This window comes from Nicotiana tabacum, chromosome 6 (assembly GCF_000715075.1).
Source record: "Nicotiana tabacum cultivar K326 chromosome 6, ASM71507v2, whole genome shotgun sequence".
NCBI lineage: Eukaryota > Viridiplantae > Streptophyta > Magnoliopsida > Solanales > Solanaceae > Nicotiana > Nicotiana tabacum.
Window position 1 is genome coordinate 186,359,629 of NC_134085.1, and position 16,525 is coordinate 186,376,153.

General features: G+C 36.0%; 2 protein-coding genes across 2 annotated transcripts; both read left to right on the forward strand.

Moving 5' to 3' along the window:
* The first annotated feature begins 537 nt into the window (after window positions 1-537).
* Window positions 538-8,043, forward strand: LOC107791276 (uncharacterized). Its single transcript, XM_016613304.2, has 10 exons — window positions 538-731; window positions 827-880; window positions 1,116-1,252; window positions 2,765-2,939; window positions 3,073-3,170; window positions 4,030-4,842; window positions 5,322-5,462; window positions 6,999-7,310; window positions 7,432-7,488; window positions 7,710-8,043. Exons 3-10 carry the CDS (start codon window positions 1,145-1,147, stop codon window positions 7,878-7,880), a joined length of 1,875 nt encoding a protein of 624 aa, XP_016468790.1. The 5' UTR covers window positions 538-731; window positions 827-880; window positions 1,116-1,144; the 3' UTR covers window positions 7,881-8,043.
* A 1,457-nt stretch (window positions 8,044-9,500) lies between these two features.
* On the forward strand, window positions 9,501-15,982 carry LOC107791275 (developmentally-regulated G-protein 2-like). Its single transcript, XM_016613303.2, has 12 exons — window positions 9,501-9,640; window positions 10,593-10,677; window positions 11,284-11,351; window positions 11,575-11,651; window positions 12,146-12,326; window positions 12,416-12,472; window positions 13,252-13,326; window positions 13,742-13,861; window positions 13,965-14,135; window positions 14,729-14,842; window positions 15,036-15,206; window positions 15,575-15,982. Exons 2-12 carry the CDS (start codon window positions 10,608-10,610, stop codon window positions 15,668-15,670), a joined length of 1,200 nt encoding a protein of 399 aa, XP_016468789.1. The 5' UTR covers window positions 9,501-9,640; window positions 10,593-10,607; the 3' UTR covers window positions 15,671-15,982.
* The last annotated feature ends 543 nt before the right edge of the window (window positions 15,983-16,525 follow it).

Genomic DNA, 16,525 nt, shown 5'->3' on the forward strand with positions numbered 1-16,525 from the left:
TATTGAATTGGTTTTGGATTTGAGATTTGAGATTTTGTCAAAATGTAGGCAAAATCTATGGCCAAACATGTGTTTGTCAAATAAAATCCAAATTTATTTTGACAAAATCTATGGCCAAAAGGGTCCTTAGTGTTTGGCCGCTTTTGAAAATTACTTCTAAGTGTATTTTTTTCAAATGTGTTTTTCAGAAAAGTGCTTTTGGAGAGAATCTACTTTTTTCTGCTTCTTAAAAACTGCTTCTGTTTTTCCTCAAAAGCACTTTTTTCCTTCTAAAAGCTTGACCAAACACCTCAATTTTCCTTCTAAAATCTTTGCTCCTAATATTCTGGAGAGAAGAGGGGAGAGAATGGAGAAAAAAAAATAATCCTAATTTAAAGCGGGTAAATAAGTTTCAAATATTGTACCAAAGGAAAAAATCTCCAGGCTCAATTCATCATCCTATTTCCACCTGTCTACTCACTAATAAAATCGAGTGTCACTTCCGCACGTGCCTTCAACCCGTGAGAAGTCGTTGAGAACTATGGTATCGGACTTCACGCGCGCTTGGGCAATCGCTTTATTACATAAACAAATTTTCAGTTCCGAAACTTTTCGAGGGTCTCTTCTGCCCAGCGTACTGGAAAAGCAATATCCCATAGAAACGTATTTGCAATATCACAAATAATTAATTATACTACTTTTGATTATTCAATTGTGATCTCGAGTCTCAGAATTTTTGGATTTTGATTCACGTATCTCTCTCTCTCTCTCTATATATATATCTTTTTTTTTAAAAAAAAATTTTACTCGCGCTTTTATAATCTGCGTTCAAAAATTTGAATTTCAGCTCGGAAGAATGATGTGATCGGTCTTGTGGAATTCTATCAGTTGCCTATATATGGTGAGTTCAATTCCAATTCCTGTATATGATATATTTGTTGATTGTGATAAAATTCAGCGTAAGTTATGATTGAGGTATATTAACTATTCTATGATGTTACCGTGACCTTTAAACCGCATGTATAATAATTTATTTCTCCCCTAATATGTTACTAATAGGTGGTGCACTCTAGGATGTGATACCCCGATGTCAGGTGTAACAATTTATTTCTCCCCAAATTTTTTGTGCTTTTCAGAAATTCCAGTTGCATATTATGCATTTGCAATGGAGGCAAATGAAGCTGAAATTGAGGATAGTGTTGTTCCAGTAACAAATACCCTCGGGGCTTTGGAGAAGGAGATTGCTGATCCTGTTGTTTACAAGCTTGTCCGGGTATGCTGTATTTTCCCCTGAAGAGAGTTAGTGAAATTTGACATTTTGTTGGTCTTACAATATTCAAGTCAAAAGTGGCCTTCTAAGTTGTTGAGTTAAATGAGTGCCTGCTTTTTATAGTTTGTAAAGCATAATTACCTAAGATTTGTAGTTGGTGCTAGAAAAGCTGGTAAAGGCTTAATCAGGAGACTCCTCAGAGAGGAGAGTGGTGGTGGTTAGATAGTTGCTTAAGATAATTTTGGGTGCTTATCAAAATCATTGGTGTTAACTGTCTTGCTTTTAGATCACTTGTTGGATCAAATAGCTCTAGGTAAAGACTAATTTGAAGGAAGTCTCCTCTGAGCTCACCCTATATTATAATTAGCATCACAACAGGTTATGAACATCGCCTTTCGATTGTCTCGCTTTATTTTGAGGGGATGAAGAACTATTTAAGGTTCACAGATGCCCCAGTGAGGAGGTGCGAGAGGTTGGCGGTGGCAAGTTTGGGAAGAGGTAGAGGTACACCGAAGAAGGATTTGGGAGAATTGATTAGACAAGACATGACACATCTTCAACTTACAGTGGATGAGAGGACCTGACCCTACCCTAGACAGGAAGGTGTGGAGGGCCAGGATTATGATAGAAGTTAGTACATAGTCAAGCGTTTTCTTTCTTTTTTGTGGGAGAGTAGGTCTTTAATTTGGAGCACCTTTTTTTTTCCGCTCCCTTTGCGCCTTATCTGTAGTATTACTAGTGTGCTCCTATTGTTTTATTCTTCGTTTCTATAACTACCTGCTTCTGCTTAGGCGAGCTTACTATCTTTGTTGTTTACTTTTCTTTTCGCCAGCATTTTCGACATAGCTCCTTTACTATTGTATACCTTTTACTAGTACTACCAAATTGTTTTTTCTATTCTTTTACTAGTATTATCGTATTATTTTCGCCAGTACTTTCGACATAGTTTCTTTTCTTCTTTCTTCAAACCTGTCTTGGAATCACTTTCTTTGAGCCGAGGGTCTATCAGAAACAATCTATCTACATCCACAAGGTAGAGTAAGATCTGCGTATACTCTACCCTCCCCATACCCCACTTGTTGGGTTTCACGGGGTATGTTGTTGTTGGAGAAGAAGAACTATTTTGAGGATCGTCATATTGATTTTCAGTTGCCTTACTCAATCTTGCCTGAGATAGATTACAAGTTCTTGGATTTTGCAGAATGTAGTCCTAGAAAGGTGGTTGCTTTCTACAATGTCTTATATGCTACCATTTGTGTTGTGGTGGACATTTCTTTCCTCACAAATGAAAGAAATATTTGAATTGGTCATATTTTGCAATTCCCCGTGACTTACTAGGAAATTCTAAGCATAATGCCTAACTTGGGCTCAGTATTAAATATTATTATACTTTCTCCAAATGTCATTCAAGCACTTGTTGTCCAAGTTGGTAAAACATTTAATTTGTACCAGGAGAAGCAAGGTTGATTTCGTTTTAGAGAGTTTGATGGTCATGACGCTTTACCAACTGTGTAGGTCGATGGTGATGGGAGATTAGTCCCTGCAACACACGATGAAATTATGGTGGTTGAGGACTTGCTTGAAGATGATAAGTGTGAACCCAAGCTTGTTCCGGATACGAGACAAACTACAGAATCCTGCAAAACTGAAGGATGTCTTATGGAGCGAAATCCATTTCAAGCTCCAGAAGGTTTAGAATTAGATGTTAAATTATTCATTTTTCTTTAACTTATTGTGTGACTATTGTTACTGAATAGCATACTTCCACTGGTTATGTCTCAGTGGTTCTTTTTGGCTTTTTCCTCAATTAACTTCATTTTCAGGTAAACTAGAGTATGAAAACCCCGAAGTTGTTGCAGAAAAGTCCAATGCGTCAGTCGACAAGGTGCCTGACTTGGAAAAAATAGGAGCTCCTGAAAAGGTATGTAAGTAGCCTTCTTCAGTTTTACATCTCCTTGATTTAGGGCCTCATATTGAACTTTCTAGTGTGAAATTGTTATATCAGCTTCACATGGCGAGATAAAGGAGGAGGGTTGCAGTATGTTGATATTCATCGTAAAGATTGTTAAAGAAACTTAAAACTAGGTAGAAGGTTGCTGTAAAGGAACAGTATGTTACTGCTTACCTAGGCATTTTTTTTTTTGATAAAGTAAATTTTTTTATCAATAAGGTACTAAGATGGTACAATAAAGTTATAGAAAAACATCCCAAATTACAACATCAGCAAACTATTCTACCCCTCCTAACACCTCCAGAAAGTCCATAAATTGATTCAGATTTCCTAACTGACTACATTTACACCAAAAATACAGATTATGAAGACATATATTCTTAATTCTAATAATGTGATTTCTATGTCCTTCAAAGCAAGACTTGTTTCTTTCCATTGGGTGAAATGAGCCCGAATAGAGGGAACAGATTAAGAGGATTCATATCGTTGAGATAAATTAGTTTGGGATTAAGGCGCTGTTTACCGATTGATTGAGTGTGCAATTGCTATGACATAACTACTTGGTGGCTCAACTTAATTTTCATGCTACTGAGTCAACAAATTTTCCTCTGTGGTGAACTGTAAAGCAGATCTGATGTGCTTGTGAATCATTCACCTGTTAGAGTTAGTTGTGTTGTATCTTGCTTGGCATTCAACTCTTTCTACATTAGTGAGTCCGAAGAAATATAATATGGTCTTTATATACTTTGGCACTTTCTTGCTTCTAGTAGTGGTTGTATTGCTACTTATTAGTCATCTTCTACTGATTTAAACTGCAATTGACTTCTAGGTGACTGTTCATGGATCGGCCCCTTGCTCGGAGCTCAGCAACATTGACCTATCTGGGAGGACTGAAATAAGCTTCAATTCCGAAGATGCATTAAATGAGGATACACCATCAACTTCTGCTAGTTCTAGTTGGAAGCCAGACTTTTCGAAGTTGGAGGGGAAGATATGCTTAGACAATCTAACAGTTAAAGAGCTTCAAGAAACTTTTAAAGCAACTTTTGGAAGGGAAACTTCTGTCAAGGACAAACAGTGGCTTAAGAGGAGGATTACTATGGGGCTGACTAATTCGTGTGATTTTTCATGCACCACTTTCATAATAAGAGATAATTTAGTGGTGAGGAAAGGTGAAGAACAAATCAGTCATCCTGTAAAGGTCAGAATTTCTGCAGATCCTGAAGTTGGAGTGGCACATTCTTACTCTGGAGGGTCATTAGGTGACCATGACAACAGAGTAAATGATGATGCTAATTTTTCTGGCACAGATGTTCCCAGCTCAGCATTTGAAAGTTGTAATGTTACTAAGGATCTGTACGCAGAGCAGGGAACAGCCAAAAGAGTTCGCAAACCGACAAAAAGATATATTGAAGAACTTTCAGAAATAGAAGAAACTAGTGAGAAGTTACCATCTTCAGATAAAGTCTCCAGATACAGATTTCCATGTACAGAATCTCTTATGAGGCCCACCACAATTGTTAGGTCAAACGCGAGACCTCTCTTCACCAGGCAAGATTCTCTAGGTGGTTCCGGTGTTCAGATTCCATTTGTTTCTCGGATTCGAAGGAGCCGTCCACGTGAGAACTTCACATCTCTTTTGGTAATACAAGTATCTTACCTTATAGACATATAATTGTTTACATTGATATTCCTAGTATATATTTGCATAAGGACATATAACTGTTTCAGTGGGTATAATACATAGTGCATTCAAACTCCCATATATACCATGTAGACATGATTTCATATTCTGTCTACCTAAATGAAAATGTTGGTTTATATGCTTGCAATGCTGCTATTCTCTTCTTCCTTGCGTACATTATTTCAGTTCAGTTTGAAATGCATTTATCCGACGATTCACCGTTTACATTTACAGCATAGTGTGTCTTTTTAAGGGCTTGCACTCAATAAATCTGTAATTTCTATATAAAGCTGTTGAATCATCTGTCTTCCAAATCAAATTATGTGGTTCTTATACTTTTAAAGTATTTTCGGCTCCAGTGTCGTGCTACTATGGCTGATGGAAAGATTAGCTTTTTTCCTCTGGCTTATTGATGTACTTCAAGTTAAATATTGCAGAAACTTCAGCCCAGTGATATGGACATGGCAACCAGACAAGTAAGAAGTGTTTTTGATGTATCTGGGCCACAAGAAGATGATAAGAGAAATAATGACCTGATCAAGACCAGCTCAACTCCTCCTGGGTTGACTAAACAGCCTGTAAATAGCTTACAACTTTCATTTTCTACTGCTTGCCTCTAAATTCTGTGCAATTTTCGTTTTATCAATACTTACAATATTACTTTATTTAAATATTGCTACCTCTATCCTGAAATGATTGTCCCTTTTTTTTTCCTGGTCGAGAAAAAAATTGATTCATGACTGAGACTTTTAAATGTTTTTCCTGTCATTTTTAAAATAGAAAGAATGGCAACTTCGTATTTTTCTCTAGAATATATTTCGAGATATTTAAATTTTTATTTCCAAAATACAAATTAAAACAAGTTCAACTTTATTTGGGAAGCCTGTTATCCTCGAAAGAGAACAAGTTTATCTGTGTAGGAGAGGGACTAATTTAAATGTTCTCTGTGTTCCTCTAATAATCATCTAAAATAATTTTTCTTTTTAGCCTTTGCCTTCAAATAAAACTAGATATGATTCTCTTTTTAGTTTTACGAATAACATCATTATTTTTTTCCGGTTGGCACACGTCATTTGGATTGAGTAATTCTCTTATATCCTGCAACCATGCAACTCTTGCTTAGCTTTCTTTTTGAGTGTAGAGCAAGACTACTTGCATGTTATTTGTCACCTTTAAAAGTCATACTACTGTTACAGAGTACTTTTAAAAAGTGTTTCAGATTGCCTTGGTTGTGATTTTGAATGATTGTGTTATTATTAAATGCCAATTTAGCTTTTTTCTCGAGTTTATATTATTAGTTTTGCATTAGTAAAGGTGCACGCAAGCTGACTCTGACATCACCATTATAAAAAAGGATCATTAGTTGTACTTGCCTTTGTAGTTGTAACTTATTGTTTGAGAGATTATTTGCAAGTAATAAAAAAATTATCATGTATTTCTCCCTGAGAAAAATACCAGGACAGTCCCTTAAGTAGTTAAAGTTACGGGTATAGGAATATTTTGATCCCTTATATATACTGCTGAAGATAAAACATCCCTTAAGTCTGTAAAAGTAGATAGCTTTAGTCCAAGCTATAACAGTGTTACTAAAACCAACTGGAGAAGACACAAACTAACAGCACCATCTGTTATAAGGAAACATATAGAAGACTGAGAAAACCCTTTTCTCCTTAAACTTGCTTGTTATTACTTGTTACAAACTCATTTCTGCGTATAGGACATAAAAAAGATTCAAACTGGTAATAAACCAGGTTAAATTTTCATTTTAAGTCACTTTGAGATTAGAGTATTTTATTATTAAAATAAATGATAATTGGTCTAATATAACTCACTTTTCTTAGAATGGAAACTTTTCGAATTGGAAAAGTCAGACCAAAACATATTTGATCAAAACTTGTTTTCTTTTTTTCATTTTCCAATCTCCATGGAACCAATCTCTGGCTCATTGTACTGCTTTCCTTGTCAATTAGTTTCGTCCTCATGTTGAGTCAATTTTGTTGTATATATTTTGGCTGTTGTCTCTCTCTCTCTCTCTCTCTCTCTCTCTCTCTCTCTCTCTCCATCCGAAGTTTAAATTGATGAAAATATATTGTGGCACTCCTGTTGTTTCTTAGCTTATTGCTGCTTGTGAGAAAGACGAGCATTACAGTGGGATGAGAATTGTTGAGCTAGAGAATGACATGGATGAGGACAATTCAGATGATAACGTGGAACTGAGTGACGGCTTTGAGAACAACTCAGATGATAATGTGATATCTGTACCCACCCCAAAAGGAGGAACGCGGAGAAAACATCATCGACCTTGGACTATCGATGAGGTTGTTAAGTTAGTTGAAGGCGTAGCCAGGTATGGTGCTGGTAGATGGTCTGAGATAAAGCGGCTTGCTTTTGCATCTTGCCCTTATAGAACTTCGGTGGACCTGAAGGTTGGTATTGACTTGTGCATTTAGTTGAATCTAATCAGCCTTCAGGATCATTCAAAATAAATTAGTCTATCACTGTTTTGTACATGTGATGAAATGCTTCAAATTACTGATGTATTTGCAGGACAAGTGGAGAAATCTGCTGAAAGCTAGTTTTGTGCAGTTGCCTGCAGAAAAAGGGGTTAGCATTATTAGAATTATTATGCAAGTTGTTTCACAGTCCCCAATGATTTTATCAAGACTTCATTTAATATTTTTGAAAATAAAAAGAGAGTAAGGTGGTGCGGTTTGTTTTTGAATCTGTTAACAGTTAGTCTTGTCATTTTACCCCCCACCCAATTTATGGAAGCTAGAGGGACTGACCGTAGTATCCTTCTTAACATCATACTTGTAATGGAACAGATGCTGAATTCCCGGAAACAGGCTTCAGTTCCGATCCCTGCTCCAATTCTCTCACGTGTGAGAGAGCTTGCTGATATGCAAGGCCAGTTCCAACCAATTCTCAGTACCGGCAAGTCAAGTGGACATATTAGTGGTAGAAGTGTAAATGAAGCTAGGTCTGGATACCTGTAGTTTCAACACCAAAGGTTTGTTTTTGGAATAAGCCTGATGTTGATGGGCTAACAACTTACTGGCCACTATATTTCATGTGCTATGTTGCTTTTTGTGTTTTTAACCTTCTGTACACAGATTTTGCTTAAAATTCTTAAAGTCGATCAATTTTATTTTTTGCCCACATATAGGTGATAAAAAGTTAGCAAGACTGCTGCTCGTGCTTAAATGGTTCCAGTTGGTCATATCCCAGCGAGCATTTCTCGCCCTATACCCCACAAATTGTGGTGCTAGCCCCATTTTTAAGTAGTGATTTTAAATATCATATAAAAAAAGTGCTTTTCCTATATGTTTTACGTAGATGACTGAGAAGATACTTAACGCATTGTCTCCTTGGAAAACAAAGGAACATCAGATTTGTGAGAGGATAATATTGACAATTATACCTGCATAAGAGGAAGGTGGAGATATTGCCAGAGAACTTGGGAAAGAAACAGTTGATGCTTTTCATATTAACGATGAGAAAGTGAAGCAGCTGCATCAAAGTATACTACCCTTCAGGCTAAAATCAGTTATGAGCTTCATTTTGCAAAATCTCTATACTAACATAAATTTAGCAATCTTATCGTAGACAAACGTTTGATATTTCAGTGGAGAAGGATAGAGAAACGGGTTTTTATTATTCACTAAGTTTTGCATTGTGCGCTATTGATACACGCAATGTTATAAGAAAAACGTAACATTTTTTTGGAAACTTTATCAGACGGTCATAACTTTATGTTAGATAAATCATTAAAATATTTTTCATCTAGAATGTATATTAGGGTGAGTCAACACTTTTGTGCTGAAAAAAAGAAGTTAACAATGTGTGGGTCGTCGGAAGCTTGTCATCTCTTTTATTTTCAGATAATTTTTTTTTTGAGCAATATTACCCAGAATTGAACTAGCAAGTACAGCTGATCTCTTCTCCCACCCACGAATAAATAATAAATAAATATAAAAGAAAAACAAAAAAAATTAATGGATCTGAACTGCCTTAACTATTTCATTTTTTCATTCATATGAAAAAGAATGGCAGAACTTTAAATCTAGAACTTATAGCAATATATACCAAAACAAAAATCAAAAGGTAAAGTGATGTTATAAATTTTTGTTTGAAACAATTGTGAAATTTTACTCACTTCCTGTATCCGCTTGCAAAAGGAAAAATCTCATAAAAGTAAGATGGAGATAAACTCGCTAGTTAAAATAAGCCGTTGAATCTATATGATTATTTAAGTATTTTACTTCTCAAGACGTAAAATACTAATGCTTTTATTTGTTTAATTTATATAGCATATGTTATTTTTATCAATAAAAAATATTTTGTAGTTCGAAGCAATATTTTATTGCCTTTATATTGTTAAAAAACTGAAATTCTATCTTGTTTTTTCGTTCCCGTTATAGATTCATAATAAAATCTATGTATTTATGAAGATTTTTTTTTTCTTCTAAAAATCAATTCAATTATAGTAAGTTCGATCGATTTTTATTTTTTATTTTTTAAAAACATTTGCCACTTTGTACAATGTTGACTGAAAATTTCCGGGTCAGATAGTGTAATTACGAAAAACATGAGTGTACAAAGTTAAAATTGAAAATCAGGGCCCTAAGTTGACATATTCTTCATTCTGAACCCTCCTCCCGGCTGTATCGCATTATTCTTCTCCCCATCTTCTTTTACTCCCAAAATCACTGTATTCGCCGCGAAGCAGCAGCCGGTGGCCGGTCGCCGGAGTCTCGTAAGAGATACTTAATTTCATAGAACTTTTAATTTATGCTTTTATTGCAAATCCTAATGTTTCGTATTTTGCTGATTAACGAATTAAATTTTACTTAACATCGTCACAATTTAACTCATAATGTTCTGGATTGAGTTTCTCTGGCTAAATGGAATCTATTGAAAAATTCAATCCAGATGAGCTTTAGTTAATATTAGTTTGTTAGGTTATTTGATATTCAACATCTCTAATAATTATCTAGTATTGATTTTCTGACTATCAAGAGTATTAATCGCACAGCTCATTTTGTTTGTTGTATCTTGGATAATTTCGGCTTTTACTGAGAGTTTTTCCTATGTATATCTAGTTGATTTGCCTCAGAGTTTCATGTTACTGTTGCCTATTGTCTGATTTCTTTCATTAATTAGTATAATTACTTTAATCAACTTTATGTTCACTCCTCAATTTCGAACATTTTGTATTTGGTGGTCTGAAACAAGAGATGGAATTTGAAACATAATAAGTCCCATTTAAGTCCGATCTTTGCCTGGGTGGGCAGAGGTACTGTGCTGGCGGGAGTTGCATGTACCCCGTGGAATAATGGAGGTGCATATAAGCTGGCCCGACATCATCATCATAAAAAAAGTCCGAATTTATGTCCTTGTTGTTGTTGTTGTTCATCAGGTGACCATGATTCGGGCTTATGATTTCTAGCTCTAGATTTAGCTCTTTATAGCACAGGCAACCATTTCTCTCTGCATTAGTTCCATTTTTTTAATTACCTTACACCTGTGATGCGGATGACCTCAGGTCCCAGGCATTATCAACCATTTGAAATCCGACTTGGTCTGTTGACTACAATTTCTAGAAAGAGTAGTTCTTTTCTGTGTGTACTTTTCTTTGAACATCTCTTTTGTCATGGGACTGTCTGTTGGACTGAATTTTGATCTTTTTTCTGCTGTTTTATGTGCAGATAAGCTAGAGAACCATGGGGATCATAGAGAAGATCAAAGAAATTGAGGCCGAGATGGCAAAAACCCAGAAAAATAAAGCAACTGGTAACTGCCATAGTCGTATTGCTAAAGCCTTATACCTTCTAATGAGTCTTGCCATATAATATTGATGTAGAAATTTAGTTTCACTTTGAATTTAGATGTAACTTAGACAAGAACTTGTTGTACCAACTAAGCCACCATTAGGCATCACCGCATCACCATCAGTGAATCCTTGTTGCCACGCAGTCCTGTCCACATTAATCGACATACAGGCTCAGAAGGCCTCCTGAGGGTCTGTTCAGCGATGATAGAGCAAACATTTAAAAGGATTTTAGTCCTCCAAAGGAAACCAACTTCTCATGGGGACATCACCGGGATATTCAACATTCAGAAACAAGAGTGCAAAGCAGGAATTTTGACAAAATAAGAGCACTCTTTGTTGTTTAGCACATGATCATATTTGTTTGAGGTGTAACTATTTGTTATATGTTTATTCTTATATATAGAAGAAAACTATTTGTCACATTTCTAGGTATCCTTGGAAATTCATTCTTGCGCTCTTAATTCCTCTGTGATAGAGGATCTTGTGTGAACACCTGTCTGTTTATTGAACCTTTCCCTAAAATTGTCTTCAGAAGCTTAATAATCGACTTCAACTGTGTGATGCAGAATATCATTTGGGTCAGCTGAAGGCTAAGATAGCAAAGCTGAGGACACAATTGTTGGAGCCCCCCAAAGTATGATTTTTGGTATTTCAACTGTTAATTTGGAGTGTCAATTTTCTGTTATCTTTGATTCATCGAGTTTCCGTGATATAATTTCATTCTATAGTTCCTTATCAATAAGAAACAGTTGTGCTATAGTAAATTTCCTTTTCACTGGCGACCACCTTTTCTCGTCCTGTTCTTTTCTTCTTCTTATAGACAGAGTAATAACTTTCTGATTATGCTGGTGTAACAGGGTTCTAGTGGCGCTGGAGAAGGTTTTGAAGTTACGAAGTTTGGCCATGGACGTGTTGCACTAATAGGATTTCCAAGGTTGGCTGTTTCCCTTTTTTTGTGTTTTGTGACTGGTCATGAAGGGTTTAATTCTCATCAGGAAAAACAATTTCTAAAGCATTTCATATACTCTTAGTTCTTGATAGTTTATGTAATTGGATCATTTAATTTCTTTTGGTCACTTTTTACATTTTTCATTTCCATCCTTGGTCCCGATATACTTAACGTTAGTAACTCTCTTTTGGATTAGTATATATTTACCGTTAGTAGCTTAAGATGCTGATGCACTTTGATGTGAGATTCGGCACGGGAGAACATATATTAATGATGAGGATCCACCTTTTGCTTCATTACCGAATTGTCTGCACTTAAGTTGTAACTTAAGTTATCAAAAAGCATAAAAAAGGAAGTACTTAATACCTAAGACATATTAACTTATCCTATTTGGTAAGGTGGTACATGATTTTCTTTAGTGTCACTTAACTGCCTACTTCCATGGTGTCTTAAACTTCTTTACTTTTTCTTTTTGACAGTGTTGGAAAGTCTACACTCCTTACAATGTTGACAGGAACACATTCCGAAGCTGCATCATATGAGTTCACAACACTTACTTGCATCCCTGGTATTATCCATTACAATGATACTAAAATTCAATTGCTTGATCTTCCGGGAATCATTGAAGGTGCATCTGAAGGAAAGGGGCGTGGTAGACAGGTATATTGAAGCTGGTATTAGCAATTTGGCAATGAATGTATGTTGTATGGTTGTGATTTCAACCTCTGAAAAGTAGTCATTTTGAACAGGTCATTGCTGTTTCCAAGTCTGCAGACATCGTATTGATGGTTCTTGACGCTTCAAAAGTAAGTGTTGGTCATTTGTTTCTGATAATGGGCCTATTGGGGTTTATGTTCTCCTCTTTGTGGTCATATTCTTTTGGCTAGAATTACTCCTCATCTCTGCTCAAGCTCAGGTTGTACTAAATTGAGCTCAGCGGAGCCCGGCTTGGTTCTTGTAGCAATGTCAAGCTAAAGCTTGGCTGAGTTGCCATGGAGGGAATTGTCTATCCATCAGTGAAAATGTCATAGTTAAGAACACAAATAACTAGAAGGAATGAAGCCAGTCTGAACTGGTGGATGGTCCCTCTCTCTAGTTGTTCTCACCTATTAAAAAAATTAACCACGTACAGTAATACAATGCAAAATTTTCAAACAAAAATAGTACTACATGACCCGGCAAAAAATAGCATGTTGCAGTCTCCAGTCTCACTATTAAAGGAAAGAAACAGAAAAACACACACAAACACAATATTTTACCAACAACAACAAACCCAGTATATTCCCACAAGTGGGGTAAACACTATTTTACCAAAACCACAAAAAAAAAGGCACACGGTTAAAAGTACATTTAGGTCCCGTTTTCATTTACAGCAATAAACTCGAACAATTATCAACATTTCATTACCTGTTAAGCTAAGTTTAGTCTTGTTTTCATTTCCAGCAATAAACTCGAACAAATATCAACATTTCATTATCTGTTAAGCTAAGTTTAGAACTATGTTATCTCTCTGTTCATGCGCCTTCTGTTAGGTGATGCTTTTTTTCTTGATTCTCTTGACTCTTAATTAAATATACAACATCAGAGTGAAGGCCATCGGCAAATATTAACAAGGGAGCTGGAAGCTGTGGGCCTGCGACTAAATAAGCGACCTCCTCAGGTGATCCATTATGCTTATTATCCATATTTTCTGTCCCTTAGTTTCTAATAACATATATATTTCTTTTAGTTTCTAATAACATATATATTCCTTAGTCTAATTTTCTCTATCTGGTTTTAGTTTCTAAAGAATTTCACATGTTTATGGAAGATTTTCTCAATGATTATTCACACAGCTAGCCTGCCACATTATTATCAAATGATTTTATAGCCGAGTTCACCTTTATAAATCTATGCTATTTTCTGTCTGACAGCAGTTTGCTATAAAATGTTCTTTTTACGATATTCCTGTGTAGAAAAGACCTTTTCGTGGTCTTTAAAGTGTTAGTGTAACACCCATGCAGTCATTGGTAGTGTATTTTCCGATAGACAAGATTGAACCTCAGGTCTTAGCTTAAATTGTCCAACGGTTGCAGATATACTTCAAGAAGAAAAAGACTGGTGGAATTTCTTTTAACAGCACTGTGCATTTGACACATTTGGATGAGAAGCTATGCTATCAAATTCTGCACGAGTACAAGATTCACAATGCTGAGGTATTGTAGAATAACATGGCGATTTCATCATTTTCAAAACTCCTGTTTGAATATTTGCTTCTGCTTTGATTCCCTACATTGTAGTAATTGTTCACCTTTCCAGCTGTTATTTCGTGAAGATGTTACGGTGGATGACCTAATTGATGTTATTGAGGGAAATCGTAAATACATGAAGTGCATATATGTCTACAACAAGATAGATGTTGTTGGTATTGATGATGTGGACAGATTATCTCGACAGCCGAACTCTGTTGTCATCAGTTGCAACTTGAAGGTACTTAAAAATTTCTGGAATTCTTTTGAATGCTGGTTGAAATGAGCTATAGCTCATTTTGGTGAACCTGAAAGCTCATAGCTATGTCTAATTTAGCTGCTAGTGCTACTGTTATTTTTAATATGTTGGTTTTTGACATTTGCAAATTATATTTAGTGCTACCAAGATCAGATAACATATTTAATTTGAGCATTTTGTGTGCGCATTGTCCTATTGGGCTTGTGCCGGAAGTTAACTGCCAACTCATGATATTCTGTATATGAAGTCTTTCTTTTATGTGGCTTTGTAGAATTCCCTAGGCTTGGTTTGACAAGGCGTTGTCTCTCTCGCCTGTAGCTTATCCTTATGCAAATAACTAGAACCCTGTTATTTTCCCAGGGTTGCAAGATCCTTTCTAGTTGGTTCTTAATTTTGATGATGGTATAGAAAAAAAGATTTACTTGGGTTTCCTTGCCGAATTTGGACTTGAATAACTGTACAGCTGCTTCTGATTTTGGAGTAAGAGCAAATGATCTTTACATGCTGACATGCTTTTCAGATGTCTTCCACTGCCTTGGCTATATAGTTAATGATGTGTTTTTTCCCTTATACAGCTGAATCTGGACAGACTACTTGCAAAAATGTGGGATGCGATGGGTCTTGTCAGAGTTTATACAAAGCCTCAAGGCCAGCAACCAGACTTCACAGATCCCGTGGTCCTTTCTGCTGTATGTTATGTGGCACATTATGCTTGAATATTTTCTTCCTTGCCGTGCTCGGTTACTCTGGAAATTCTCAGTCTCTGGTCATTGATTGGTTAAGATGCTTGTGTTAAAGATAGTAATTTGAACAGTCTCAAATTCTTTTCTTTTCTTTTCTAAAATTCTGTTAATGCATCTCCATTGTTGTTTATGATTTTAGGATAGAGGTGGCTGTACAGTTGAAGATTTCTGTAATCACATACATCGGAGCCTTGTTAAGGATGTGAAGTATGTGTTGGTGTGGGGCATTAGTGCAAGGCACTACCCCCAGCATTGTGGCCTCGCCCATCTGCTTCAGGATGAAGATGTAGTTCAGATTGTTAAGAAAAAGGTAAATGACCGTGCTTTTCACATAGTTTTATAATTCTTCCAGCCACATATTCAATGATCTTTAAGTTTCAGGATCATATGGTAATTTACCTTTTCCTCAGGCAACATGTTAGCTGATAGTGTAAATTCAGTTTTGGCCTTAAAACATTCTGTCAGCTAAACCTGACAAGGCATTTAGCTTCTTTCTCATCTTATTAATTAGGAGCTTGTGTCACAAATTATGAGTGATCATATCAACCAAAGCACACATGATAGGGAAGTTCGAGCTAATGTACACTTTAAGTGGTGTAGCTTGGTGCCAATGTTATCGCACTAGGCGCTCCACACAGTTGTTGCCTGTGATACTCAAAAACATGTTCTGTTATGCAGGATAAGGAAGGGGAAGGTAGAGGCCGGTTCAAATCGCATTCTACTGATCCTGCTCGTATATCCGACCGTGTAAAGAAGGCTCCACTCAAGACTTGATTGACCCAAATAGTGGGGCTTTTAGTTCTATGTGCTGATCTTGAGGGTGTGTATGGGCTGCACGTAGACTATTGTTTGAAGAACAAGCTATACAATAAGAATAGCTTGGGGTTTTCTCAACTTTATGGCGTGAAGCCTATTTATCAGAAGAGGGTAGACGATTTCATTGTTGTATTCTGTATTTGATCATGTCACACTCTGCAGTCTGCAGTGTGTATAATATCTGGGCACATTCTTTCTTCCTCCAGATAATATTCACTGCTGCTAATAGTATTAATGTGCTATAGAAAGTTTTGGTTTCAGTTCCTAAAAGTGTTTAGGTGAGAATAAGTGGATTTCTTAGCTTCATGTTATCTCCATCAGTAACTTCATGTTAAGTGTTTAGATTTTTCTTTTCTTCTTTGGATTTGATAAACTTGGGATTCTTCTTATAAATCGGCCTTTGAGCCACACAATCACAGTTAATCTAAACCAAAATATGGATTAGCTTCAGTTGCTAGTACCTAGTGGTAGCACAAATACATGATTGACCTATTCTTTTATCAATCCAATATTTAAACTCCACGGCTTCTTATTAATTTATGTTTTTTTCTTAAAACTGGAAGGAATGGTTTCTAAAGAAGAGAACAGTAAAGAATATTCAAGAAGTAGATCCATGTTATACCAAATTCAAGAATTATATTTATTTATCTTTTTTGGCTTTGTCACAAAATATTCAGATCCGTCATTTTTAGGGATCTTTTGGTATCTGGGTTATCCGAAAACTGTTAGGTAGATATTGATTGTAGTACGGTGAATAAATAACATAGATATCATTATCCAGTCCAGTGAATAGCATTACGGGGAACATTATGT

What these genes read in the sequence shown, in the direction of transcription:
- LOC107791276 (XM_016613304.2), top strand. Translation starts at nt 1,145, where the DNA reads ATGGAGGCAAATGAAGCTGAAATTGAGGATAGTGTTGTTCCAGTAACA. An exon ending in TTGTTTACAAGCTTGTCCGG is followed by an intron (nt 1,253 to 2,764) that starts GTATGCTGTATT and finishes CCAACTGTGTAG; the next exon opens with GTCGATGGTGATGGGAGATT. An exon ending in TCCATTTCAAGCTCCAGAAG is followed by an intron (nt 2,940 to 3,072) that starts GTTTAGAATTAG and finishes CTTCATTTTCAG; the next exon opens with GTAAACTAGAGTATGAAAAC.
- LOC107791275 (XM_016613303.2), top strand. Translation starts at nt 10,608, where the DNA reads ATGGGGATCATAGAGAAGATCAAAGAAATTGAGGCCGAGATGGCAAAA. An exon ending in GAAAGGGGCGTGGTAGACAG is followed by an intron (nt 12,327 to 12,415) that starts GTATATTGAAGC and finishes CATTTTGAACAG; the next exon opens with GTCATTGCTGTTTCCAAGTC. An exon ending in ATCCCGTGGTCCTTTCTGCT is followed by an intron (nt 14,843 to 15,035) that starts GTATGTTATGTG and finishes TTATGATTTTAG; the next exon opens with GATAGAGGTGGCTGTACAGT.